General features: G+C 50.5%; 7 protein-coding genes across 7 annotated transcripts in view; 6 read left to right on the top strand and 1 right to left on the bottom strand.

Annotated features, from left to right (window-relative positions):
* Positions 1-287: 287 nt before the first annotated feature.
* On the top strand, positions 288-2,165 carry CNBJ1630 (hypothetical protein; the record flags this gene model as incomplete). The annotated part of the gene is made up of 9 exons (XM_768075.1): positions 288-671; positions 722-876; positions 958-1,145; positions 1,194-1,301; positions 1,359-1,568; positions 1,620-1,678; positions 1,735-1,772; positions 1,824-1,903; positions 1,954-2,165. The coding sequence occupies 9 exons, from the start codon at positions 288-290 to the stop codon at positions 2,163-2,165; spliced, it is 1,434 nt and encodes a 477-aa protein (XP_773168.1).
* A 1,807-nt stretch (positions 2,166-3,972) lies between these two features.
* Positions 3,973-9,716, top strand: CNBJ1620 (hypothetical protein; the record flags this gene model as incomplete). Its single annotated transcript, XM_768074.1, has 9 exons — positions 3,973-4,902; positions 4,949-5,276; positions 5,358-6,010; positions 6,060-8,754; positions 8,814-8,844; positions 8,901-9,048; positions 9,097-9,175; positions 9,229-9,428; positions 9,486-9,716. The coding sequence occupies 9 exons, from the start codon at positions 3,973-3,975 to the stop codon at positions 9,714-9,716; spliced, it is 5,295 nt and encodes a 1,764-aa protein (XP_773167.1).
* A 2,809-nt stretch (positions 9,717-12,525) lies between these two features.
* Positions 12,526-14,298, top strand: CNBJ1610 (hypothetical protein; the record flags this gene model as incomplete). Its single annotated transcript, XM_768073.1, has 3 exons — positions 12,526-12,750; positions 12,810-12,905; positions 12,958-14,298. 3 exons carry the CDS (start codon positions 12,526-12,528, stop codon positions 14,296-14,298), a joined length of 1,662 nt encoding a protein of 553 aa, XP_773166.1.
* Positions 14,299-15,038: 740 nt separating this feature from the next.
* On the top strand, positions 15,039-16,222 carry CNBJ1600 (hypothetical protein; the record flags this gene model as incomplete). Its single annotated transcript, XM_768072.1, has 5 exons — positions 15,039-15,234; positions 15,297-15,515; positions 15,577-15,702; positions 15,764-16,040; positions 16,090-16,222. The coding sequence occupies 5 exons, from the start codon at positions 15,039-15,041 to the stop codon at positions 16,220-16,222; spliced, it is 951 nt and encodes a 316-aa protein (XP_773165.1).
* A 362-nt stretch (positions 16,223-16,584) lies between these two features.
* Positions 16,585-18,372, bottom strand: CNBJ1590 (hypothetical protein; the record flags this gene model as incomplete). The annotated part of the gene is made up of 6 exons (XM_768071.1): positions 16,585-16,760; positions 16,824-17,748; positions 17,798-17,909; positions 17,964-17,997; positions 18,074-18,220; positions 18,276-18,372. 6 exons carry the CDS (start codon positions 18,370-18,372, stop codon positions 16,585-16,587), a joined length of 1,491 nt encoding a protein of 496 aa, XP_773164.1.
* A 2,304-nt stretch (positions 18,373-20,676) lies between these two features.
* On the top strand, positions 20,677-24,167 carry CNBJ1580 (hypothetical protein; the record flags this gene model as incomplete). The annotated part of the gene is made up of 13 exons (XM_768070.1): positions 20,677-20,794; positions 20,844-21,476; positions 21,518-21,567; positions 21,624-21,857; positions 21,912-22,046; positions 22,105-22,149; positions 22,205-22,304; positions 22,395-22,618; positions 22,831-22,956; positions 23,020-23,134; positions 23,185-23,290; positions 23,338-23,755; positions 23,805-24,167. The coding sequence occupies 13 exons, from the start codon at positions 20,677-20,679 to the stop codon at positions 24,165-24,167; spliced, it is 2,667 nt and encodes an 888-aa protein (XP_773163.1).
* Positions 24,168-25,110: 943 nt separating this feature from the next.
* The window catches only part of CNBJ1570 (hypothetical protein), a gene marked incomplete at both ends in the record, with an annotated part of 1,057 nt that continues 527 nt past the window's right edge, over positions 25,111-25,640 (top strand). Inside the window, 3 exons of the mRNA XM_768069.1 lie at positions 25,111-25,245; positions 25,295-25,487; positions 25,538-25,640. The exon at positions 25,538-25,640 is cut by the window's right edge and continues 300 nt beyond it. Coding sequence (XP_773162.1) covers positions 25,111-25,245; positions 25,295-25,487; positions 25,538-25,640 — 431 coding nt within the window. The remainder of the gene's footprint in view (positions 25,246-25,294; positions 25,488-25,537) is intronic.

The following is a 25,640-nucleotide window of genomic DNA, read 5'->3' as shown; positions in this document are numbered from 1 at the left end:
GGAAGCAAGTACTTTTGACATTCGTTCCCCGATAGCAGATTGCGAGTTTATAATTTTAATGTTGAAGCGTCTTACAACGAACTACAACTAATTAGCAATGATTTTTCAATTGGACGGCTCACGATCGGACTGGGATCCGCCGGCTCCCACAGCCGACGAGCTGATTAGATTAGTTTTCAGTTTTCATCACGATTTGCGATTTGCGTCGTCACTAAGTTCCTTGGTCCCGTGCCAGAAGCATAATCGCTGGGTATATAATCGACTGGGAGGAAAACTTCACCCGCCCAATGGCTACGAATCTCGATTCTCGCGCTACCACCACCTCAAGAGAGATGTCTGTCAATACAGCCGGCTTGCAAGAAAGGGGGATGGAGGGCAAAACCTTACCTGCACCCTTGGGTAGCCCTGTCAAGTATATTCCCAGTGCCAAGGTATTCTCCTGGAAGTCGAAGCTCGTATATGTGGGCTTCACTATGGGAGCCCTGGCTACTCTGGCTTATACCGCTTCACACATCTTACCTTCTTCTTCTGTCGCGCAGGCTTCTCATCTCAACACTTTCAAACGCCGTAGTCCCCCCAGTGAGCCTCCTAAGAACGCTCAAGTGATTAATCCCAAGGACTTCGCTGTTCTCACTACCGTATTGCCTAGTTACGAATTCAACGGAAGCTCTGTGGGTAGATACTCTTGTTTGCGAATATAGCTAATGTTTGATCGGGTCAGCTGTTTGTTCCTCCAGGAACCACCGAAGAATCTCTCAAAGCCAAGCCCTTCCACATTTACGACTACTCTTTTTACGATGTCATTGGACCAGACCCTACTCTCACTCTAATTGCGGATAGCGGTTCCGACCCTCTCTTCCACGAAGCTGTTGTTTGGTAGGTCCTGTTTCTGTCCCACACTCACACCCCTGTTCTGCCCTTTGTTGACGCGTTTAAATAATGCTGACGTAACGATAGGTATAAAGAACAAGACGAGGTGTTCTTTGTACAGAATGCAGGTGCTAAAAGCGCTGGGACCGGCCTAAACAAGTCAGCCGTGGTGGAGAAAATTTCTCTCGCCCAGGCAGCAGCAGTGCAAAAGGGTGAAAGAAACCAGACGGAAGTAATTGTTGTCAACAGCACCGTTGAGGTCGTCAACCCTAACGGTGAGTTCTATACCACAACAGATGCTTGATGCTTATGCCGCTTATCAGGCGGCACTGCCTACCGCGGGAAAATTGTCTTCGCTGGAGAGGGACAGGGTGCAAACGTGCCTCCTGCATTTTACATGCTTGATCCTAAAGAACCTTACCCTACCACTGGTCTGTCATGCCTTCTCAACCCTCTTACGAACGTGGCTGATTCCTTCAACATTGTAGTCATCCTCAATAATTTCTTTGGTCGTCAATTCAACTCTCTCAACGACGTCTCTGTCAACCCTCGCAACAAGGAGCTCTATTTCACCGATGTCATCTACGGCTATCTGCAAGATTTCAGGCCTCCCCCTGGGCTTCCTAACCAGATCTACAGGTTCAACATGGATACTGGCGTCGTTCGGGTGGTTGCAGATGGGCTCAACATGCCTAATGGTAGGCATGCTAACAGAATGATTTGTTGTTTTCAAGGCTAATGTTATGCAGGTCTCACTTTTTCCCCCGACGGACGGCATGCATACGTCTCTGACACGGGCATCTTCTCTGTAAGGCCGCTTCTTCAATTTGATGGGTATGTCGACTGACAAATTCTTGCTTTTAGGGGTTCTGGGGTACGAACTACACCTATCCAGCCACCATGTAGGTTGATACATCCGGATAGACTCTCTCGGCGCTGATCAGTCACCATAGCTACCGATGGGATGTACAAGACGATGGTAGCTGGGAGAACCAGAAGGTCTTTGCCTATGTCCACGTTGGTGCCGCTGACGGTACGCAATTTCGCTTATTTTCCCGTACTAGGCCGCTCACTGGGTGATAGGTCTCCATACCGACTCCAAAGGAAATGTTTACGCGGGCGTAGGTGACGGTGTTCATGTCTTTAGCCCGGATGGTCTTCTTATTGGAAAGATCTACCTCGGCGAAACCTCCGCCAACTTCAACTTTGCTGGTCACGGGCGTATGGTCATCTGCGCAGAGACACATCTGTACTATGTCACGCTTGGTGCATCAGGATGGGATCCTGAGGCGTAGACTGTGAAGATTGTGCGAAGGTGACGGACAATAAGCTGCGAAATGTGTGAAGATGATGGACAGTAAGCTGCAAAATGCGGAAACGCGTTGGACAATAAGCAACAAGGAAGCCTGGAAATTTACCATCGTGCGTGGTATATGTAGTAAAGCCACGTATAATCTTAATTGCAATGTCTAATATTAATATGTATGGAGCAGTGATACTACAACTACTTCTGTGAGAAGGTACAACACTGACCCATGTAACAAGATAGATACTTTTGGCTTCCTTCGATACTGTTTGTCATTCGCAGGTACGTACACACGTATTATTACCTAGATACATCTGCTTTTTTACGTGGAAGAGGCCAGGCCCTGTTTCGTTTCGTTTTGAAGGACACCTTTGTATTCCACAGCCTGTAACCTACAACAGTCGTTTAACCTTACCGCAAACATTGTGGATTCTTGCCTCTTGTTTTCTGTGTCTGGTGATCTGGACTATTATGGATCGTGCGTGGTGGTGAGTGCCAAGCACGGCGGAATCCTCTTCCTCGTTCGTTCATCATCCTCCTCTTCTGGCCTTTCTTTCGACCATTGCTGATTATCTAATAAATGTCTTCTGTTGCATGTAAGACCCCAATACTTTGCTGTACTTTGATACTGTGGGCTACATTGTTGTTATAAATACCCAGTACTGGGTAGTAAGTAGGGTCCTATTAAATAGGCTTTTTTTACTGACATGATTGCTTCTTAGCCTGAACTATGCGCAGCATGATAGGATCATCAGCCATCACCATTTAATAATGTGCCGTCTGCTAAATAGATGCTACCCATTAATAATAATGAGAATAACAATTGACGATTCATTCTACTCCTATAGAGGACCTTCCAGAGTAGGCTGTTGGCTATCTCTTGCTTCTCTTCCGTCTAAATACATACAGAGTAGTATTATGGGCTCAGAGACGGTTCTTTCTTTTTTCTGCTTGTCTTCTTGTTCCTTGTTTCGCTTCCGGCTATGGTGGTTAAATTGTCTCATCGAAACGTATCCGCGCGGCAGTTACTTCATTCACTAGCTGTCCGCAAACGACCGGTCATGGCCGTGGCTCGCTGCTGCATGCTGCGCGCTTGAAGAAATGCTGCTGCAAGTTCTCATGTTTTCCTCAATACAGTAATAATTATGTTGTTGTGCATGGAGTTCAAACAAATCAGAAACCAGTAATAGGAGGTAGGAGAGGATCAACTGCAGGGGAGATCTACAGATGCAGAAAATTTCAGTTCAAAGTTCAAAATACGTGCTGAGACGGGGGATTGACGTAGTATCAGTCAGGGTGTGTTCGATTGTAAGGCTGTTGGTTGTTATAGAGTTGAGATTACGGAGATCAGAGAAGCGCGCAGCTCGCCTCTCTTGTGTATGCATGTCTTCTTTACATATTTCATCCCCATAACATCCTTTAAGCCCCCTCATTCCTGCAGTCCCAGGCCGCCTTGGCACGCCACTACTAACAACCGCCGCCGAGACCAAAAAAACTGTACCGCGAACAAGCCAGCAGGAGAGATGAAGTAGAGAGCCAAGCGCTGTAAGTCGATGTTCTGTCCAACATCCACGGCGCCACCATAGACCAAGGAAGCTGCCGAAATGCGTGGATTTGAGCTGACATCAACCCCCACCTTCGCGCTTCCGATCTCGTGCCATCATCAACCCACTTTTGTCTTCCCCACGCAGACTTTTTCTTCGTCATTCCTCTTTCGGCCATTCGCCAATAGTTGTATTCCTACTTCCACATTATTCGATCAGCCCACAAGTAACCCTTTTCCGCATAACCTCGAGATGTCTCATCACCCGCAGCTCTCAGTTTCGACTGGGTCTGCCGGTGCTGGGCCATCCACTCCGACGCTCCCTCGTCGTCCTCAAGGTGCGCGTCGGCGCGGTGTTATGCCTGGACTATTCATCGCAAACCCTGACAACTCTGATGAGGAAAACTCTCCGCCCAAAGCTGGGAGTCAGAGATCATCGTCAGGAGTATCACCTATCAGTGTCTCATCGAGCTCCGGCAGAGGTGGTCCAAGTTCAGTATCCATTCCTCAGCCAGCATCGCCATCGCATAGTATCAAAGAACGAGGGAGCTTGCCTTATCCTTCAATTCCTGCACCTCAATCTTCCCCTTTACCTTCTATATCGGCATTCCCAAGTCCACAGCCGTTGATACCGACGCCATCGCCTGCGCCAATAGCATATGGTCACACCCCAGAAATATCGTCAGGACCACCACAGCCGCCCCCTCAACCGCAGCGGCATCTTCAACGGGCGTTTACAACAGCAACTCCGGAAAATGCACCTCGACTCCTCCCAGAACCTCGTTCTTCAAGCACAGGTACAACGTCATTCCATCAACAGGTTAACAACTCTCCATCGCGTGCTCTTCCCTCATTACCATCACCCATCACGCGGCAGTCTACCATGCCTTCTCCTGTATCCCAATCCCCATCAACCTCGCATGGACAACCATATTCTGCTCCTCCTGCGTATCATCCCCATGATCCAACAAGAGTGGCAAGCCCTGACGATGTGATGAGCCCTGCCACTGGCAGCGAACATGGGAGTATCATGAGTGCGGGAATAGGGCATAGAAATCGGTCGGCTTCAGTGCAGGGGCAACAGGTCAGACTGCAAGTGACGACTGATAACGAGGCGTTTCATCTGGTAGATATCACAGGAATAAATACTGCTGAAGGTATACGTGAAAAAGTATTCTCGAAAGTAGGTACTGTTTATACTCGTTAAACATAGCTGACATTGTTAATAGCTGCGTATCCGAGATGAAGATTACCCAACTCTGTCGATGTATCGTACTGAAATTGGAGAACCGGCAGATGAAACACCTATATTACCTGCTGCTCTTCTTAACATTTGCCGCACCCTAGGAGACTCTCGAGCTAGCCTCAAATTCCTAGTCAAGCAAACCGATGTTCCACCATCATCCGCCGCATCTGTCATTCCACCCGTCTCTCAGACCGATTATCATCCTTTTCGCGCCGCATCGGATCCCCGACGTGCAGGGGTTCCCCCAATAACGACGGATTTGCCTAATCCAGTGCTTTACCGTGTCTCAAGTCGTCACTCAAAAGAAGGGAGTGTAAGTAGTGCCAGCGGAGAAGTGCTTAATCGGGGGGAGCTGAGTGCCAGTGACTGGAGCGATCTGGGACATGAAGCAGAGGACTGGTCAGGGCCCGGCTTGTCAAGGAGCACAAGGAAATCTGTCTTACAGAATGCGGGTGTGCGACTATCGACTTCAACGGGTGGATCGAGATCACCGGTTACAGAACACTCGGCTTCTTTGGGCACGAGCTCTCCAGCTTTGCCCACACCACCTATACCTCCTCATTCCACCTCATTACAGGCTGGCGAGCCTTCCATTCATTCTTCCCCGTCTAGTCGACCGTCTAGCAGACATTACGAGTTTAATGAACTTTCTTTGCCTCCGCAATTCGATCACTTTAAGCCTTCTAATGCTATATCTGTCTTTCCTCGTCCTGGAACGCCAATCAGTGACTCATATCAAAACGAAAACGCATTTGCCGGTCCTAGTCGTCCAGTAATGAATCAAGAGCAAGGTAGCCAAGGACTCGGACTTACTTTGGATGATGACATTGACCCAGAGACTCGCGCTTTGATAGAGCAATTCCAAAGGGAGGAACAGGAGGCGCAAAAGAAGGAGGAAGAGAGGAGAAGGCAGCTCGAAGCAGATGAAGAGTTGGCAAAGAGAGAGCAGCAGAGCGAAAGAGAACTGTGGGAGATGATGCAGCAAATGCAAAAGGAGCAAAGGCAGAGAGAACAAGCACAAATCGCCGAAGATGAAGCCAGAGCTGTGAGTAATATCTGTGTATGTTTCGATTCGGTACTGACGACCAATATAGAGGCAGGTAGAGGAGGAACAGAGACAAGAAGAAGAGCAGAGACAAGCGCTAGAAGCAGCCCGTACGGCATGGGAGGCGGAGCAGCGGGAACAAAGGGATCAACGAGAGCAGCGAGAGCAACAGGAAAGTCGGTTTCATACATTTGAGAAAGATAGGCGGCAAAGACAGCAGTTCTTTCAGAACAGAGCTAGGATGGGGGCTCCTTTGGATGACTCCGCGACATGGGAGTCTACTTGGATGGTCGGCCCTTCAGCTGAAGGGTCTCTCTCGTCAAGAAGGCCCTCAGAGGGACGAATGCCCATGGTGCAGACATCGGCGCCAAGGACCAGTCAGACTCAGTCGCCAGCGCTACCGCCACGGCAAAGCAGTCAGCCTATCTACCAGCCATCGCAGTCCCAGTATCTGCCGGATTTCGCCTACTCTCACCGCCGACCATCTGGATTTCCCAATACTTCTTACGCTGAAACATCGCATGCTCAAGAGCGACTACATGATCCCCGCTTACAACAGGCAACGGGACGTGCACCAGCTCCGGGGCAGCGCGGAGGGACATCCAATACCCCTCGCCCGGAATCTCAGCGACTTCGCCATCCTTTCAGCTACGCTGCTCATGAACCAAGTAATGAGCGTCTTCAAGCTCCTGCACTGTCCACCGCTAGATCTGTGGATAATTTGAGGATGACCAACGGGCCACTTGGTATGACTTCACGTCAAAGTCAGGTTTACGGGCCTCCCAGAACATCAATCACCCCTGCTCCAGGATTCGCAGAGCACCGCAATATTCAACCTGCATCCGCTACCGCAACATCGTATCGGAGTCCATCATCGGACAGAGCCAGAGATGGAAGGTATCCGGAACCCTTGCATTCTTCGTCTAGGGTGGCGACACCCATGGCACCAGCCATAATTGATACAGGTCTTGTACCATTCCCGTCACCGCATCCGAACAGCGCGGCATCTTCGAATTCATGGCGGGGCCACACACCGCAGTTTAATTCTCTACCAAGATCAGCTCGTGGTCCAACATTCGATATCACACGACCCAATACTGTCCATTACGACCGCTCTCCGCCTCCTCCCACCTCGCCTGAAACAGCAATTCCCCCTCGCCGACCTTCTACGTATTACGACGAATTTCACCCTCCAGACACTGCCCGCACTATCGTCGAAGATGGTGCAACTATTCGTCGACCGTCATCTCCATTCCCTTGGGGTGATCGAGCTAGAAGCGGTAATGCATCAACTCCATACCGTACCGCATCACCTGTCCCAGTCGATCAACCCAGGACCAGTGAGACAAATACATTTGACGACACCGACTCACAGTTGCCCTATGCTCATAACGCAAGCCCTCAATCCTCCTGGTTGTCAGTTTCGAGGGCTGGTGCTCATCGGAGCGACTCTGATACTTTGTCAGTAGCCGGCACAGTCAGCAGCGAGGCGACAGTTCGGCCAGGAAAGGGCATGGGTGAAGACAACGACACAAATTCGGGAGACACGGCTAAGGCTGGGCAATGGGACAGACATCTGAAGGAGATGATTGCGAAAATGGGACCAGGAGGCGGAGAAGGGACGGTGAGACCAAGGAAGGAGGAAGAAGAAGATGAAGCAACGCTGTTTATCACGCCGCCTGTCCGGGCACCAGAAACGTCCTCATCTCGCACAAACGCGATACGTCCATCACCTTCGAAACCTAATCTCATCGTCAACACTGCTTCTTTGAGTCAGCAGGCATATGATCAAGTCAACCCTGTACTTTCGGCCAGCACGCCATCAGATAGCGCAACGGAGTCTGAAGGCACAGGTGAAGGTGATGGTGAAATTGAGGGGTCCAACATTAAGCGCGGCAAATCTTTTGCCCGCCCCAGAGACCCCAATCAATGGAACTTCCGTCCGGAGCCCGAGCAACTGTATGAAAATCTCGACAGGGTTTTCCCGCAGATTGATTTGGATAGACCCATTGTGCAAGGAGCTGAGTCGACACCGTCAACACCCGGGATTGAGTCGCCGAGTCGAGTGGAGATCATTGGCGGGCTGCCGTTGCCCGCAGGTGCAGCACCTGGTAGACAAGGTGGCCCCCAGGCTGGGTCAGGACCTTTAGGTAGGGCCCCTCAAGCAACAGGGCCTTCTTCGGCACCTACTGGAGCGTTCAATAGATCAAAATTCAACAAAGCGGAGAATCGCCGGTCGATCCGAGTTGTTGCCGATCACAAACGCCGCACCCTTCAACGTCAGGTATCCCGACACGAAGACCTTCCACCAGAATACGACGTCGGTGCTGAAGAGGTCAACTCTGCCATGGATGATCAGGTTGTGGACCCCAGAAGTGAGGAGCAGAGAAAGAAGGACAACAGGCGAAGCTCGAGCATGTGGGATCATAAGCTGGTGGAAGTTACGAGATTCGCGCGAGCTCAGGCCAACCGCGAAGCTGATATCCCTGAGTCACCTGCCTCTGATGGCAAGCCTGGCACTGTAAACTGGGTTAAGGGCGAGCTTATCGGGAAAGGCTCTTATGGTAGGGTGTATATCGCGCTCAATGTCACAACGGGAGATATGATGGCGGTCAAACAGGTCGAATTGCCGGCCACAGAAATTGAAAGGCATGACTCAAGGCAGCAAGGGATGGTCAAAGCGTTGAGGGATGAGATCGAATTGCTGAAGGGTTTAGAGCATAAGAACATTGTGGCGTATCTGGGTGGGTTGTTTTTATTTTGGTTTTGACGTAGACTTTTCATGTCGCTGACGCTTTAATAGGATACGAGACAAGCCCCGAGTATTTGTCCATGTGGGTCCAACTTATAAGCAAGCGTAGCGCAGCAGCAGTTGTTGACATCCACATAGTTTCCTTGAATATGTTCCCGGTGGTACTATTGCCTCGATTTACCGCACCCCTAACCAAGCCCGTTTCGAGCCTCAGCTCGTCAGATTCTTCACTGAACAGATTCTAGAAGGGTTAGCTTACTTGCATTCGAAGAATATTTGGCATCGAGTGAGTAGCATTTTTAGGCCGTACGTCAGAGCTGATAGGCGATATCAGGATCTCAAAGGTGATAACATCTTGGTGGATGCACAGGGCATATGTAAGATTTCAGATTTTGGTATTTCTAAACAGACAGGTAAGATCGTGAACAAATCCGTAGAAGTTGGACTGACAGTGCTCGACCTATAGCCGATGCCTATGACTCCTTTGGTCAAGCTACCAACATGAAAGGCTCCGTCTTTTGGATGGCACCTGAGGTTATTCACTCTTATTCCGAACGCTCATACTCCGGAAAGGTTGATATCTGGAGTTTGGGATGTGTTGTCCTTGAGATGTGGTCTGGAAAGAGGCCTTGGGGTGACATGGAGCAATTTGCTGCGATGTTTGAGGCGCGTCCAGGTCAAAGCTTTGTATCTCGTGCCAGCGGCTGACTTTTTGACGAACAGCTCTTCAACAAACGATCTAGGCCTCCCCTTCCGCCTGATATTAATCTTTCTTCTGTTGCTCTCGATTTCCTCAACGAAAAGTGTCTTGCTACAGACCCTCGCAATCGCCCCATGGCGCGCGACCTTCTTCAACATGAATTCATAAAAAATAGGGACCTGACTTGGACTTTCAAGGACAGCAAAATTGGGAAAGCTGTCGCGAAGAGGGGAGCGAAACGACCCCAGGCATGATTTAGCATTGGTATGTGCTCCAGAAAGGGGCATCTGGGAGAAGTATGATGAGTATGATCATAACGAAAAATCTAACGACACGGAGATCGCTTGACGCGTTTGACATCAGACGAGCATTTTTTTTTATAGACATCATTGGGTTGAAGTAAGTCATGTATGATATATTGTGTTGTGCGTTGTGCGATGGGTTGCCGACAGCAACTTTTCAACAGCAGCCGGGTGGATGGGCGCTTAATAATACAAGGGAGAAGCCTGAGACCAACAAACGGGTGTTGCCTCAGTGGCTGCACGCGAGAGCGAGGTCTAAAAGGCCGAGTAGACCCTTCTGTTACCAACATGCCATCTATTCTTTTTCTTTGACAACCTATCCTCTCCTCACACTACTATCTACTGCTTCGAACTCCTTCCTCTAGCTGCAGGGGCAACTTGGCAATAGAACAGGTAGCCGAAGAACAAACGAAGGAAGGTCTGGTGATGATCCTGCGGGTTGCCCATTAAGCCAAGTCTCCACAGCTGCATGTTGATGCGTCAAATCATCGCAGAGATCACATGAGCTACCGATATCGAATGCAATCTTTTTTCTGGTTGATTGATCACATCTATCCTGGTAGATCTGGAGAAAGTAGGGTGCATGACATCATATAGAGTCTTGATGATGTTGCGATCTGATGAAAAGGGGCTGGACTTGATGATTGATGTCGTTTGCGCGTCAAAAGAAGACGGAAGGAACTACGTTGTAGCCAGGACTTTGGTGCTCAATTCTGGAACTCGTTTATTTTAATTGTCTTCGTTCCTCCGGATCACAGGGAATGAGCAATAACAAGAGACGACTATACAATCACCATGCCACGAAGACCCCAGGACACTGGACGAACGAAGGACTCCTCCGGAACCTCGAAGCGATGATGCGAGTCGGAAAGCAATGGGATGCGTATACAGTTGACTTGGATTTGCATCTTGCATAATAAAATGTTTTCTCGCTCTTGAAATAAAAATATCTCTGCATGGCCGGCACATGCTTAACACCACACAACCATGAGCACGCACGAGCGACTTGTCTTGCCAGTGCCAGTAACCCGCTGACGGAACAGCACGACCCTCCTTCTTTCCGGCTGTTGCCTTATTACGATAGTTCTTTACGCGATAATAGATAAATTACGAGAACGATATGCGCGCGCGTCATTACGATATCAAAGTCGAAAGTCTAGACCTACTTTTGACTTGATCACGATAAGGGCATGTTCGGCATCTTTGCCCATCGAGGTTGGGTAGAGGTCAATCGGCTCTACAAGGCTACACCTTTCAGAGGTGCATGCGTTGAATTGTCGGCTTGAAAAAACCTCGTTAAATCATCCTTTTTGGGTGTAAAAGATCAATATTTTTGGTGACCTCTTCTCTCTATTCTCAGTCGTTTGTGCAAAGTCCAGAGCTCGCGTCGACATTGAACGGATACATGATTCTGAGCTTGATTGAGTGTGCCATTACACTTTTAGGTAGATGATTTAAATCTAGGGAGCGGCGGGTAAATCTCAATCTCAGTAGCATGATAAAATGCCAATGATCCTTCTTGGCTCGAAGTCTTAGAGCACGCTACCTACCACATTAAGGAGGCAATTTTGCCGGTATCATAGGAAGTCTCCGATGGGTTATGAGCTGGTATCTTCCCAGTTTCTTGTTGAGCATAATTTGCTGGGGTGTATGACATAATAGATCTGTTAGCCTTGAAAAGTTAGATATCAGATGGAGTTCTAATAGGTACTGTAAAGAAGCCCATCGTACCTCGCGATCTCATCTTGTAGAAGCGGGCTGACGACTGACAGTGCAATTATATCGAGATGAGATGCGATTTTCAGGGTCAATAAGCACGGCCTACCGAGTTTAATAGCCGTCTGCCGTCTGCCGCATGTCTGCCTCTATCCTCTGGTGCCGTGCCTCGGCGCATCCGTGCGTTCCGCGCCCTGCTTATTGGGCAAACCCTGGAAGCTGTTTTGGGGTCGATCGTTGCTAACGGATAGTTCCTCATCCGCATGTGCCTCTCTCCCTCTCCCTTCTCCTGCGTGGAAGCCGGAGAATGGCCGTGCTTGATACGTATCTCCGAACGTAGAGATTATCCAAATTAAGCAAAGACCCTTGCCGAAGACGAAAAAGGGACGAGGCCGAGCAGGAACATTTTTTTCGGGGCCTCCTTGTTCTTCGTCCATTTTAGCACACGTTTGGGTGGGAAGAAGTGGGCAGTTAGTAGCTCACTGCGGGTAACCGCGAGGATGATCCTATGGAATATAGATGAGAGCGTTACACCCTTGTGGGCGCCATTTGTATCTGCAGTCAAGTATAGAATCCCATCTCAAGCATTGCTTTTGAGCTCTTACATTCACCTACCAATCTGTTTAATCGTTCCGCATCGTCCTCGGATCGACAACCCTGTCTACGTCCCTCTCGACACAGCTAGCCTCCTAATCTTCAGCCCAGCGACGTCTACCGAATTACAGCGCGCTTGAATATCACCCTCACCTCGACATAATCTTTCGAAACTTGTCTCCATGCCTGTTGTTATTCTTCAAGCTATATCTGTTGACTAATCGCCCTCAGCACTGTACTGCTCGCTCTTTGACAGACCGACACTCACTAGAAGAGCATTGGCTGCTCGCTTGTATCGAACTTTCAACGTTCGCTGGACATTGCCTTGTTGCTATTTTATTTTCTATACCACATACGCAGGGTACTTGCACGCGTTAGCAGGCCGACGCACGGATACTTGCCTGTGTGTTGTCCTCCTTTGGGTAGTGTGAATCTTTCAAACTCGCCCAGCATGTCTTCTCTCGCATCTCTTCCCTCTTTCCGCCCCCAAGAATCCGCCCCCGAGTCCCTTCCGCCCGCCGCATCCTCCTGCCGCATCTCTCGTCTTCCCTCCCTTCCCTCCATCCCCCACGCCGGACCATCCCGATCAGCACAGCGTTACCTGTACTTTGGAGTCCGACAGGGTTTTTTGTCCGGGGTTTATACCGACTGGCAAGAGGCCGAAAAGCAAATTGCCGTGAGTGGTGCACCGTCCTGGAGTGTCACGAAAGATACTGACTTGCATTTTTGCATTAGAACCATCCAGAACCTGCGCTAAAGACATTTTCAACCAGACTCGCTGCAGAGGCCTACGTCTCTGGCTGGAACGGGGCAGGCAGACATTCGTTACCTGTAGGTCATTAGCACGATTCCATCTCCATTGCATATGCTAACCTGAACTTAGCCTTCGACCCCTCGACCTTTGCGTGAACATCTCGCTATGAGTTTTCCAGGTTCGGTCAACGTACAGGCCCCGGCTTCACAGAGACGACAATCATACCACGCCAGGCTCCTGGCTTCTTCACCGACTGAGTTCGGATCGCTTGCTCCTGATACTTCACTATCAACTCTACGCCCAGGCGCGATCTCTAGATCATCTTATCGCAGTAGTGTCGTTCATATCTCCAGCCCTCTGAGGCAACAGGTCGACGACGATTCGGATGATACTAGTGGAGAGGAACCAGAGGCTAAACTTCGATCTCTGCGGAAAGCAGCCAGCTATATGGGCGCTGGTGGACTTTTAAGTCCTCCTCAATCACCAGAAAAGAAAACAAAGAGGCTGGGTGATTCTGTGATCGAGAGAGAGCGACCAGTACAACGCCGAGCCTTGACTGATTCTAGAACTTGGTCGTCAAAGATTCACGGCGAATCTCCTGCCCAGTCTGGAAATCGTCCTCTCTCTCCTCCGACTTCTCCTACAGGTCCGGCTCATACAAGAAGGCCGAGTGATTACAGTAAATCTCGCCTTTGGGCAGACTCTGTGCCACAGGTCGAAGCGGCCAAGCCTGAGTCTCCTTCTCAGCCCGATTTTGCTGATCCTACCATACCGAAATTCTCTCGGTCAGGACTTCGGAAGTCTGGGGTCGTCATGCCAGTTGCTGCCAAACGCTCCTCTTCTTCCCTTTCCCTCAAACCACGTGGGACCCTTTTCTCATCCTCCAACGATTCATCCTCCTCCATCACTTCCTCATCTTCCAATGGCTCTGACCAGACCAAGCGCCGTCTCTCTCACTCACGCCAGCCCTCCTCCTGTCGCCTTTCGAAATCCCAGTTCTCTTCCCAGGACCGTCTAGCAACTCTCGCAGAAACATCCAAGCAAGAGCTCCAGCTGAACGATGAAGATCACAATGCGATCCCGCCATTGTCCCCCCCTCGTCCAGCATTCATGCGACGGGTTAGTTCGGCCTCGTCAATAGGCTCAAATGACTCTTTTTCCTCCATGGGTAGCATGACTAGCGGTTCATCAGCTCACACATCCTCACTCGAATCTTGCGAGCCCATCACTGAGGAAGCCGAGCTAGATGTACGTATCCAGGAGTCCAAAGACAACGAGAGCATCCCCGAGCATGCCTTAATCATCAGTGGGACCTGCACAAAGTCGGATGGGGATGCGAGCGTGGATAGCGGGTCCATGAAACACATCAAGACTAGGAAGAATAAGAATGGCGGAGTGTTAAAAAGACTGGCGAAAGTGCTAGGATTGGAAAAGAAGAGCGTGGAGGCAGGGAGGAGAGGGAGTATGTAAGGCATCGAGGACATTTATTTCATCTCCGGGCATTCTTCATCCAACCTCCGATTGTTTTTTAGAGCAAGGTGTGCTTCTTCTGGACAATTAGAGTCGTACGCCCGTTCCTTGTTTATCTCTTTATAGAATTGGCCGTACCATGTTTGGCTCAGAAAGTCTTCTTTTCTTATCTGGACCGTATCCTATATAATAGATACATATATATATATACTCTTTGAAAACTGTGACCTTGTATTGTGTGTAGCTATAACGTTTCATATGTAATCTACTCGCCGTTTTCGTCCTCGTCCGAACAACAGAGGCCTTGATACCGCTCGTGACACACGACTTCAATAATGATCCTTTTTCACGGGTTAAGAGGTGCGAGAACAACGGGAGCACGCGCGGGCAGTGCAGCAGTAGTGCATTATTGTTTGCACAAATGCCCCGCATGAGATAATCGGGCATTGTCGCGCACAACTTTGGAAGAAAATGGACAGGGGGTCGCATACGTACGGAGGAAGCCGTGGGAAATCGATGATTGAGGTGCACCAGATGGCGGCAATAGAAATAGCCGTCCGCCTAGCACCGAAAGTTGAATGCGGGGAACAACATTCATCTACTTCCGTCCTCCACATCTGTTCCGCCTCCGTCGCATCGTCACCGGCCCGCTGGCCCCCGCCCGCACATCCCGTTTATTAACGAGCTGTTCTCTTTCGATCACCCACAACTATCCTATATCATTGAGACAAACAGCAACTATGCCCTTCAGAACTTTCATCCCAGGCCTCTCCCTTCGCCTTCGTCCACAGGTCAGGCTGCAATCGCCCCGTTCAACGAAGAGCTATACCACAGTTGAAGCCCACATCCCCCACGGCCATGCTCACCATGCTCATCGTGCTCAGCGAGTCCCATATAAGAAGCCCTCCGCGCTGAGAAAGTGGGGTGTCCGCTTTGGTACGTTCTCTTTCGATCCTCACGTATATCGAGCTGACTAGGCATCACATCTTCACCTATAGCCCTGGCCATTGCCTTTCCAACTACATACATCCTCGGAGCTGCGTTTCCCCCGCAGCTAGTGCTCTTGATCTTCCCCCGCTTCTCGCCCCCGCCTCCGCACAAGGACAGTGCGAGGGGCAAGGCGCACACGAATGACGTGGAAGGGTGCATGCAGGGGCTCCAGCTGGTGGAAATGATGCGAAAGGAGATCCAGGGAGGCGCAGAATGGTACGAAACTAGTGGGTCTGCGTGATGTGCCTGGCAGCCAAGGAACGCTAGGTCAGCTGACAAGGAAACCAGGACCTTATGACAAGTACGATCCTCAGAAGGTGCACAACTCGCTCACTGCCGGCACCCTCCGTGGTCCCGGTAAACTCGCAATCCCTCCTATTCTTTTTGCCAAGAAGGATGAATCAGAAGCAATCGGTGTGTTTTCATCGACCACGGGATCGCCGTGATAGTTCTTGCTGACAAAAGCCTATGGTAGCCATCATCCATCTTGGTAGAGCACTCTGCGGCCACGACGGTATCGTACACGGTGGTCTTCTCGCTACTGTGATGGATGAGACGCTTGGCCGCAACGCCCTCCTCAACCTTCCGTCCCGTATCGGTGTCACTGCAAACTTGAACATCAACTATCGTTCCCCTTGTATGGCTGATCAATTTGTTGTCGTGAGGACCAAGGTGGTCGAATTGAAGGGAAGGAAATGTGTCGCCGAAGCCAAGATGGAAACACTGAGCGGGGAGACTGTGGCTGACGCCAAGTGGGTACTGCGTCGTGAATTGAGGTGTATCTCGGCTGATGAATCGCAGGGCGCTCTTCATTGAGCCCAAATGGGCCCAGTTCCTTGCTTCCTCTGGAGTCACCGAAGCGATGGGGCGACCAATCCCTCAGCCTGAAAATGCTCCTGGACTGATGGATGGCCAAGTTGAGAAGATTGTGTAAATGTAGAAGCTTGTCTTTGAAAGCTTGCCCAAAAACAGTTGTGTGCAAGGACTTTATCAGGCGACAATCAAGATTGTAGCGTCCTAGAATAGAGGCAAGTCATACTGGCTCACATAAGAGAACAAGACAATGTAGAAGCTTTAGAGCTTCGGTCGTGAGAAGCCATTGGTGATGCATATTATCTCACCCAGTATACTAGATACTTTTGATATCACTTCTTTTCCCTTGGTTTGCCTAGTGTATGTACATCTGCACATCTCTCTAATCCAATATATCGAAAAATTATACTAATAAAAAACAACGGTTTGCTTTCGAAAGCATAACAACCAAGTCCAAATCACTAATCAACCCCCTAATATTAATTAAACATCGACACGTCCACCACCTGCAGCGGCGTTACCCGTCGCGTGAGGGTCAACCTTTTCGGTGGTGCTAGACTCATGCCCGTTGCTGGCAGAAACTTCAGCAATAACGTCCCCTGAAGTGAATTGGGGCTTGGAGTCAATTCTGTGAAGACGGAGCTCGGGATCTGTGCCAACTAGATGAAAAGTCAGTGGGAACGTTCAAGAAAAAGGTAGAGAACTAAAAAAAAAAAACTTGCCATAGTCGTAAGCAAATTCGCCGAGGTAAGCATCGTCAATACCGATGATTTCGGCCTCTTCGCTAGCCCTCAACCTCAATCCAGGGATGAAGTGAAGTAACCAGCAGATGATGGTGGTCATGACAAAGGTGTAAGCGAAACCAGCGGTCAAATCGGCCATCTGGTAACCAGCCTGTATCCAGTAATGGCTGACCCAGCCACCGGGGATATCGGTGATACCGTCAAAGCCGGCCACAGAACCTTGGGCGAAGAGACCGGTAAGGAAGCAACCGACCATGCCGCCAATCCCGTGAGAAGCAAAGACATCGAGAGTCTCATCAACGCCAATGAGAAACTTGAGCTTGGTGGCAAAGTTACAGGCGATGGCGGTAATCGCACCGATGGCAAGAGCAGCTGGGGAACCGACGTAGCCAGCAGCAGGGGTGATACCGACCAAACCAGAAATAGCACCGGAGCAGAAGCCAACAGCGGACCATTTGCGTTCAAGCCTGTAGTCCAAGAACATCCAGACCAAACCACCGACAGAGGCAGAAAGGTTGGTGACGATACAAGCCTGAACAGCCCTCAAGTTGGCAGAAAGAGCGGAACCACCATTGAAGCCGAACCAACCGAACCAGAGGAAAACGGTGCCGATAACAACGAAAGCAGTGTTGTGGGGCTTGTAGGCGAGTCGTTCAGTGCCGTAGCCTCGACGCTTGCCGAGGTACAAGGCGATAGCCAGAGAGGCAGTACCAGAAGAGATGTGAACGGGGGTCCCACCAGCAAAGTCGAGACCGCCCATGACAAAAGACCAGCCGTTGGGGTTCCATGTCCAGCAAGCGAGAGGGCAGTAGACGAGGGTGAGCCAGCAGAAGAGGAAGACCATAACGGGACCGATACGAGACCGTTCAGCGAAACCACCAATGGCGAGGACACCAGTGATAAGCTACAGTTTGTCAGTTTGCAACGTATTGCTCGGGAATAACTTTACTTACGCAGAACATGCATTGGTAGACACAGAAGAGAAGAGCAGGGATTCGGTCAGAACCGGCAGAAGGCTCTGCGAGAACTCCCTTCAGACCAAAGTATCGCAAGTCGCCAATGTATCTGATACACCGTCAGCAGTCTTCACTGTAAGATATTATTGTGACGTCAACTCACTTGGAACCAGTATCAGAAAAAGCAAGTGAGTAACCTGTGATATATTCAACTGCGTTAATTTCTGTACCGTATCTTCTTTGCTTCCTCCTCGGGAAGTCAAAACAACTTACCCCAGAAGAACCACTGGAAAGACCCGACGGCAACACCAGCCATAGACAGGAAGATCATTGATAATGCATTCTTCCGTCTTAACAGGCCAGAGTAAAAGAGACCGACACCGGGAACCATGATCCAGACGAGGGCCATGGCGGCGATGACTAAGGGTGGTGTCAGCCATTTTGACGGATGAAAACTGAGGATGACACGACTCACCGAAAGACATGTCACCGAGATTGTAAAGATACTGAGTGCCATCGTCGGCAGTGTAAATCATGTCCGAAGACGAGTCTGTATAGGTCACGTTGACCATATTGAATGGGAATTGCTGTTGTTGTAGTGCGAGACGGAAAACGGAAGGTCAATAATTGTCCAAGTAAAGAAAAGGAAGAAAGAAAGATGGAAAAGAGAAAACAGGAATTGCATTAGAATAAGTATTGGGCCTGGGAGAACGATAAAGGGGGAAGGAATCGGAAGATGAAAGAGAAAGGGGGTAGATACCACAACAAGACGGCTGCCCCTCATTGGCCAGTCAATCCTTATCTATCCCCGCGTTGAAAGATGCCTCATCTTCTGAGCTCCGGAGGCGACTAGCATTTACGCGTCTTAATGTTATTACGTATTGCATTCGCTTCAGTCAACTGCAAACGGCGAACCGACAGAATAGGGAAATTGCAAAACACGAGTGCACGACCGAACACGCAAACGCAGAGCATGAAGAGATTAGAGAACCTGCAAAAGAAGATACGCCAAGACCTTGTCGCACTACTCTGCCGCGGACGTCCTTATCTATGAGCTATCAGCCTCATGACGCGTACTCATTTGCCCAGGATAAAAAAGACTGGTGAATTGAATTGCCGCGTCCTGAACCAAGGATGCGGCGCAGGCCGATTGCTGGCGGAAGCGCTGAGGGTGGTTGTAAATCGGAACCGAAATTATGCGCCATCACGCGCCGTGGTTGGTGGAGATAAACGGTCTCAGAGTTCGAGTAGTATGTAACTGATAACTGATAGCTTGCGGCTCTGGGATAGGTCGACGAGAGGATGGCATAATCAGTCGTATTAGGGTGCACGTATTTTAGCCGTGTAAATCGCTAATCACTTTTTATTCCTCAAAACATGACAAATAAGGGCGACTTGCTGGAAAAATATGGGCAACACCAGTCCATGCTCAATGGATGAATATGCTGCTGGAAGTCTTCGCTTGATCCGTGATGGATGATGCAAAGTGCGAGACCGAGCTTAAGCTGAGCGCTAGTGCACTGCTGATCTCCGCCGTCTACTAATCTCGATCAGACTGGACGAACAGCGAGCTCGGTCCCCAGACTTGACTTTTCTTCTTCTCAATGCGTAGAGAGGAGCTCCGGGGGAAATGAGACCTTCCGGGATACACCTTCCATCTCCAGCCTCCAACCTTCAAGTTCTTCTTAATACCATGCTTCGTATTCAACATCGAACAACATCGGACCCAAAGTTTCCACTCTCAAAATCTCTTCATCCCACCTCTTTGTAGGCCTGTCTACACGCACAGACATGTATTTTCAGTGATGACATTCATCTAGGGCCCAGATAACACGATGCTGCGAGCCGGCTTAGATCTTGATCAAACCATCAATAATCAGTCATCAGTGGCCCCAGCTGAATCCTGCCTCAACAGCAGCAAAACAGCGAACAAAATCTTCTGGGTATAAGAAAGTGATGGCTGATTGAACTTACTTTTTTTCGTCTGCCTTTCTGTCTCATTGACATTGAAAAGCTCAGCTGTCATGACGCTTGGAGGGTCTCTAGGCAGGTCATCCAGCCATAAAAACAAAAAGATTCACAGACCTTCACCGTTTCCGCCCACGCCCTATCTCCATCGGGGAGACACTAATCAACCTACTCTTTACCACCCACTCGCACTTGACAGGCAAGAGAGAGGTCGGAAGGCCTTGGATATTTCACTTGACCACCAAGTGATTGATATCTCTGCCGACCACATCATCTCCCTTCCACCAGGGTCAATGCAGTCACAGACTTTCCTCTCGCACCCACCAGCTGCGAGTCGTAATTCATCATTCACTTCGATCACCTCTCCGCCTTCTCCAAAATATCCAGCTTCTATCTTGCCAGACGATTCGATTACCTCAACTCACGCTTACGCTCGAGGCTCAGTACGTTCGACAATGATGAAAGGGAGAATTGCTACCACAGATACACCCGCACCAGGTATTATGGAAGAGACTGAGGAACAAGACGAATTAAGAGGCTTACGCAGTGAGAGCAAATTGGGTCTCGGAGCTTTGGGGTTCAACGTCTCTAGCGTTAGCGTCGGTTCAAGGAACAAGACAGACGAGATGCTAGGGTTTGACGCAAATGCAAAACTTGCTAGCCTCTACTTGGTATCGGGTTTGGGAAAGGTAAATCCTGTAGATCATTGCAAGCGGCTGACCTTGTAGAGTACGGCAGAATGGTCATTGGCAGACACCTTTCGTGGGGTGCAACCACTCGAAGATTCTCTTGGACTGTTTTGGCGACCTGATATGCTTGGCAGCTGCTTCAGCGGTGATAAGCGGCACAACCGATCTGCTACACAAGGGGGTGAAGACCACCGATCTCGTAAAGATTCGAAAAGCAGCATGTTCAGCAGCGGCGGGCTATCCAAAGACCTAAAGGGCAAGCATGTAGCCGACGCTGGACCAGGAGGTGCCCAAAAACTGGTAGCGAAAACGCTCAAGTTTGCACACCCTCGAGACGGTGAGTTTTCCTCCCATTCATTTCGTTGCTGACGTGATATTACCCCCAGTCGAGATCGTCAATTCCGTCCTTGCACCTCCAGCCACTTTTCACGCGTTTACATTCACAATTCCTCGCCACGACACTCTTGCCGCTGCCGCCGCTCGCGCTCGAGAACGCCTTGAATCAACCGTTTCCGGCCCCGTAGATTTCAATCGTTTTGCCGACGCGTCGTCGTCAACGGCAACGGTCAACAAGGCCGTTGCCTCTGCTCCCGAGCTCTCTTTTTACGGGGTTACCCTCACCGTGTGGACTCATGCGGATAAAAACCGAGCTGTTCAGCTCAAAGCGATGAAATCCCGCTCCGATCGAATCGAACTCGGAGCTCAAAATTCACTGAACGCGATGAATCCTGTATCGCCGTCATACCATCGCGCAGGACAACGAAAGGCCAGTACCACTCCGGATAAGAAAGGCACTCGCCGTTCTTTGGGCCATGTGCTGAGAAACCAGAGCGAGGCCGATACCACTATAGGAAGCGAGACAGAGACGGGTATGAGTGATTCCGACATGGAGGGGCCTACGGACAGAAGGAGAGGATGGATGGATCGATTGAGTGTTGTTGAGAGTGTGCCAGAAGATGTAAAGGCGGTATTCGACGAGCAGATTGATGTGTTCTGGATGCCGTATGCGATCACTCTGGGTAAGTTTCTATTTGATCAAACCATGCTTACAGGTGTATAGTTTCAAGGTACCCGATCTACGACACTCTACAAGATTATCTTGGCCTCAGTGTAAGTAAATTTCAAGTAGTCTACAGCTGACGAATTAGTGGGCCCGCTTCTCAAAGAACGCTCGTGTTCACATGTCTCAAGTTTCGCGTCTACTGAACACTACTATTCCCCCTCGCCCCGGAGGCGCTTTCCGGCTTCCAATTGGAATTTCTTCCGACGACCAAGTTATTCTCAAAGGATGCATGCCGGGTGGCTTGATCGATTTCGACAAAGGTTTGGTCAAGGTCGATTTCCAGATATGGCCACTATTCCAAGCTTTAGATCTTGACCATATTATTATTTGCGCAGAGGTGAGCAGCCGATCAGGAAAAAAAGCAAGGAGCATGTGGCTGAGTTTGAGACAGGTTGCACTGAGCAACTCTGGAAGAATTATTTTCTGCTCTAAACACCCGGCAATGCTCAACATAGCAGTGAGCTCTCTCAAGTATTTGGTTGAACTTGGAGGGTGGAACGGTGTTGCCGTACCTGTCATTCATGCAGTGAGTCTCCTCGCGGTATGCGCGCCAAATGAGAATTACTAAAACTGATTTGGAGTAGAGAGATGCTACTTTTATTATCGAGGATCCTGGACCTTTTATCATTGTACGTGCTGATGGATGTCTTTGTCGAATATCTCGGCTAAACAAAAGGGTAATAGGGCCTGTCTAGTGAGTGCCGATATGTCGTGGCTCCTCCGGCCGAAGTGGTGATTGTGGATCTTGACTCCAAGTACGTTCTCTCTCCTCTCTTGAACCCTAGTTGGCGTCTGACGATGATGATACACAGCTCGTTATCATGCCGCTCGCCTCTGGCCAATGTCATCTCACCTCGCGCTCGCCGCGAAAAAGCCAAACAAAAACTCCTTGCCGCTCTTGGTCCTACCTATCCCGCCGACAGGTCCATCCCCATGGAATTCAAAGTATCCTATCCGAAGGGCGCGTTCCGACCACTGAACAAGATCACTTGGTCAACGGTGGAAAGGCCGAATTTCCTTGGCGAGAGGTTGCGGGAACCGGGATGGTGGAAGTTTGAAAGCGTCATGTCCGTGTTTGACAAGATTTTAGCGCACAAGGTGTGTGTGTTTTTTTTTTTCATGTCGTCGTGCAGGTGTTAATGAGTGTGCGCTGACTCGGCGGAAGCACAAGAAACCAAGTCTTATTCAAAGACTAACGAGATCAGGCGTGGGTCGTGCGCAAGCTCAGTTGACTGTTGGGGAGCAATTGGCTAAAGCCATGATGCGCCGACGGGCGTGTAAGTATGGTTCCAGTTTGATCCGAAAAAAAGGGAAGGGAAATGTTTTACTCAACTGGCCGCTGTGCAGTGCACTATGTCGAGGCTAGAGATGATCTCGAGATCAAGGTGGCCAAGATCAACAGAAGATTGCTAAAGCTTATCCAAGAAGGTGAACATGTACGTATCCTTTTTTTTCGTTCAGTCTACCTCGTAAACCAACTGCTAACCCTTGGAAATTAGTGGAAAAGTCAATTCGAGACGTTTGAAAAGTATGCCGACAAGCTCACGAATGAAGCGAACGAGTTGAAAATCAAGATTGAGAGGGAGCGGCGCGAGGCAAAGCGTCTTTCCAGCAGTAAGGGTTGTTTGTTCAAAAAGATAGGAATGGAACTGAGGAAAAATCAGTTGCCAATGAGCAAACGCAAGTCAATTTGGAACTCGAAGAAAAGCTGGAAAACACTGAGACTGCTCGTGCAGAAGCAATGCGGCAGTTATCGGATATGCATCAATCGTACGTAACCTTTTCTTTTTCCAGAAACAGGGGTAATCTTGAAACAGGATCCAAGAGCTTGAACGTGAGCGGGAAGAAATCATAAACTCTATCGAGATGCAAATCGGCGGCGCACTCGATCACTACTTGCCACAACGCCCACCGTCTCCTTCCATTTCTTCTCCTTCTTCGCGACCTGGTACGCCGGGCGATGCCCTTGCGTCACCTACCACGGGAAACAGCCACGGTTCTCTTTCCGAGGACGCAGCATGTCGGAAGAGCAAGGAGAGGCCGATGACTGCCGATTCTCAGCAGAGTTTCAAGAGTGGGATGAGCGGGATGACAGGGCTGAGTGTGTTGGGACATGCGAGGGGTGAGAGAAGGAGAAGAGAAAGCGTGGTGGATACTTTACGCACTGGAGGAGACGGGAGGGCGTATACAGGGGCTCTGGATATAGCGCAGAGGGTCGCGAATATACATGCCAAAGTGAATCCCGTTTCGCCTTTTTTTTAAAAAATTGCTAACGTGGGGATAGCTCGAGATGGCGCTTGGTGTGGTTGCACGACAAAACGCGAGTGGCGAGGGTGAGGGTGAGACGAGTGCCGATATGACTCTTACGAACCCTCCGCACGATACCATCTCGACGGACGGTGCGCTTGTAACGTCAGAGCCGACGCCTGGAGAAGAAAGTGACGACGGGACTGAGAAAGGCAGTCGTACCGGCTCATGTTTACTCGTTCGCGACGGTTCGGATTCGGATCTGGGGAGCTGGGGTTCTACGGCGGCGCCTGGGGATGATGATGGGGAGGAAAAGGTAAAAGAATGGGTAGAGGATGACGGGCTGAACAAGCGGTTGAGTGGATTGTCGACGACGATTCATTTCGGCAAGGCGATGTAAGGCGCGCGGAGTGGTGATACATGGCGGCGAGCTCGACTGTGTATTAGAAGTGTGTTATTTTAAAGCAACGATGTAGCGAGATGTAAAATAAATGGAATGGCGAGGCGGATGGAGTAATAAGCGAAGATGTGCGATGGAATCAGCTGACGGCGTGTAGCGGTGACGCCGTTGACATTCGAAATAACAATTCTTGGCAAATGAGGGGCGAGGTGGAAAAAAAAGGAGGTTTAGCAGGGTCATTCTTGAGTCTACCAGTCTACAGTCTACAGTCTATAGTATCCTCGTATATACCACCTTTCAGCATGTCGATCTCGACTCCAAATAAAAGGTCAACGCCCCCCGAGTTACAGCCCCTTGTCAGCCGGACGACGGGCGGGACGACGCCGACATCGAGCTCGTCGTTCAGCTCTTTCCGCGACAAGATGGTGCGGGCGCTGAGTCCGAATAGGGATAGCGGCGGGGAGGTCAGAGGGGGGAGAAGGCCTAGCTGGGGAGGTGAGTGGCTGTTTTTGGACTATGCCTGGGATATATCCGTATGGTGTGGAGGCCGCGACGGGTCTTGATCGGGAGAGATGGGGGGTGTCCGTCGGGAACGGCGGGTTTTTATTCTGCGACGGTTATTCCTGCAAATGAATAAACAGCCCAAAAGGGGAGGGGGCTGGCCGGAAAGTGTCTGCCTGCTGCAACGAGGATGGAAGCGGGGAGAGATAAGGAGACGGCTGGCCAATCAGCGTGCGGCGGCGGATCCTCTGTTCCCGGCTGTCCAGAGATAATCGGGGGGGGGGGGATTATCTGCTGCCCCATCGCGTTGCCACCGCATAACATCCCTCTTGCATCCACCCGTCGCTTCTCCGCTAACTCCTCCAGCAACCATGTCCCTAGCTGAAGAACGCGGCCGCCAGCCAGGCCATGTCGTACGTCCCCGCCGCCCACACGCCCGCTGATGTCCCCCCGCCAGGTGTCCACAGGCCGCGGCGGCGCTGGCAACCTCGTAGCCCACGCCATCCCCGACGACGATTTCGTACCCGGTGCTGAACGCGGCCGTGAGCTGTCGCCACACCCAAACGCCAACGAGCATGTGCGTCCGTGTGCCGTCGGATGCAGAGGATAGCTGACAGGGCCGCCAGGTGACCCGTTCTGGCCGCGGAGGCGCAGGCAACATCCGTCCTTCCTCCCACTCACGCACCCGCGAGGACATCAAGCAAGAGGCCGAGGAGGACGCGCTCCAGGAACAGCTCATTGCCGATGCGCGCGGTCGTCAGGCCGAGCAGGCGTTCTCCACCGGACGTGGTGGCGTTGGGAACATCTCCAGGAGCAGGAGTAGGTCCAAGGCGAGGACGCCGAGGGGTGAGAGCTCGACTCGCCGAGAGACAAGTGCGCTTGGGCTCGGGAGGAGGACGACGAGGGACGCGGTCACCACCGGAAGGGGAGGGTTCGGCAACATCTCGGAAGAAAAGGAGAAGAACTCGATCG

Source organism: Cryptococcus neoformans, chromosome 10 (assembly GCF_000149385.1).
Source record: "Cryptococcus neoformans var. neoformans B-3501A chromosome 10, whole genome shotgun sequence".
Classification (NCBI taxonomy): Eukaryota; Fungi; Basidiomycota; class Tremellomycetes; order Tremellales; family Cryptococcaceae; genus Cryptococcus; species Cryptococcus deneoformans.
Note: the sequence above shows the minus strand (reverse complement) of the source record. Positions and strands in the feature narration are given on the sequence as shown.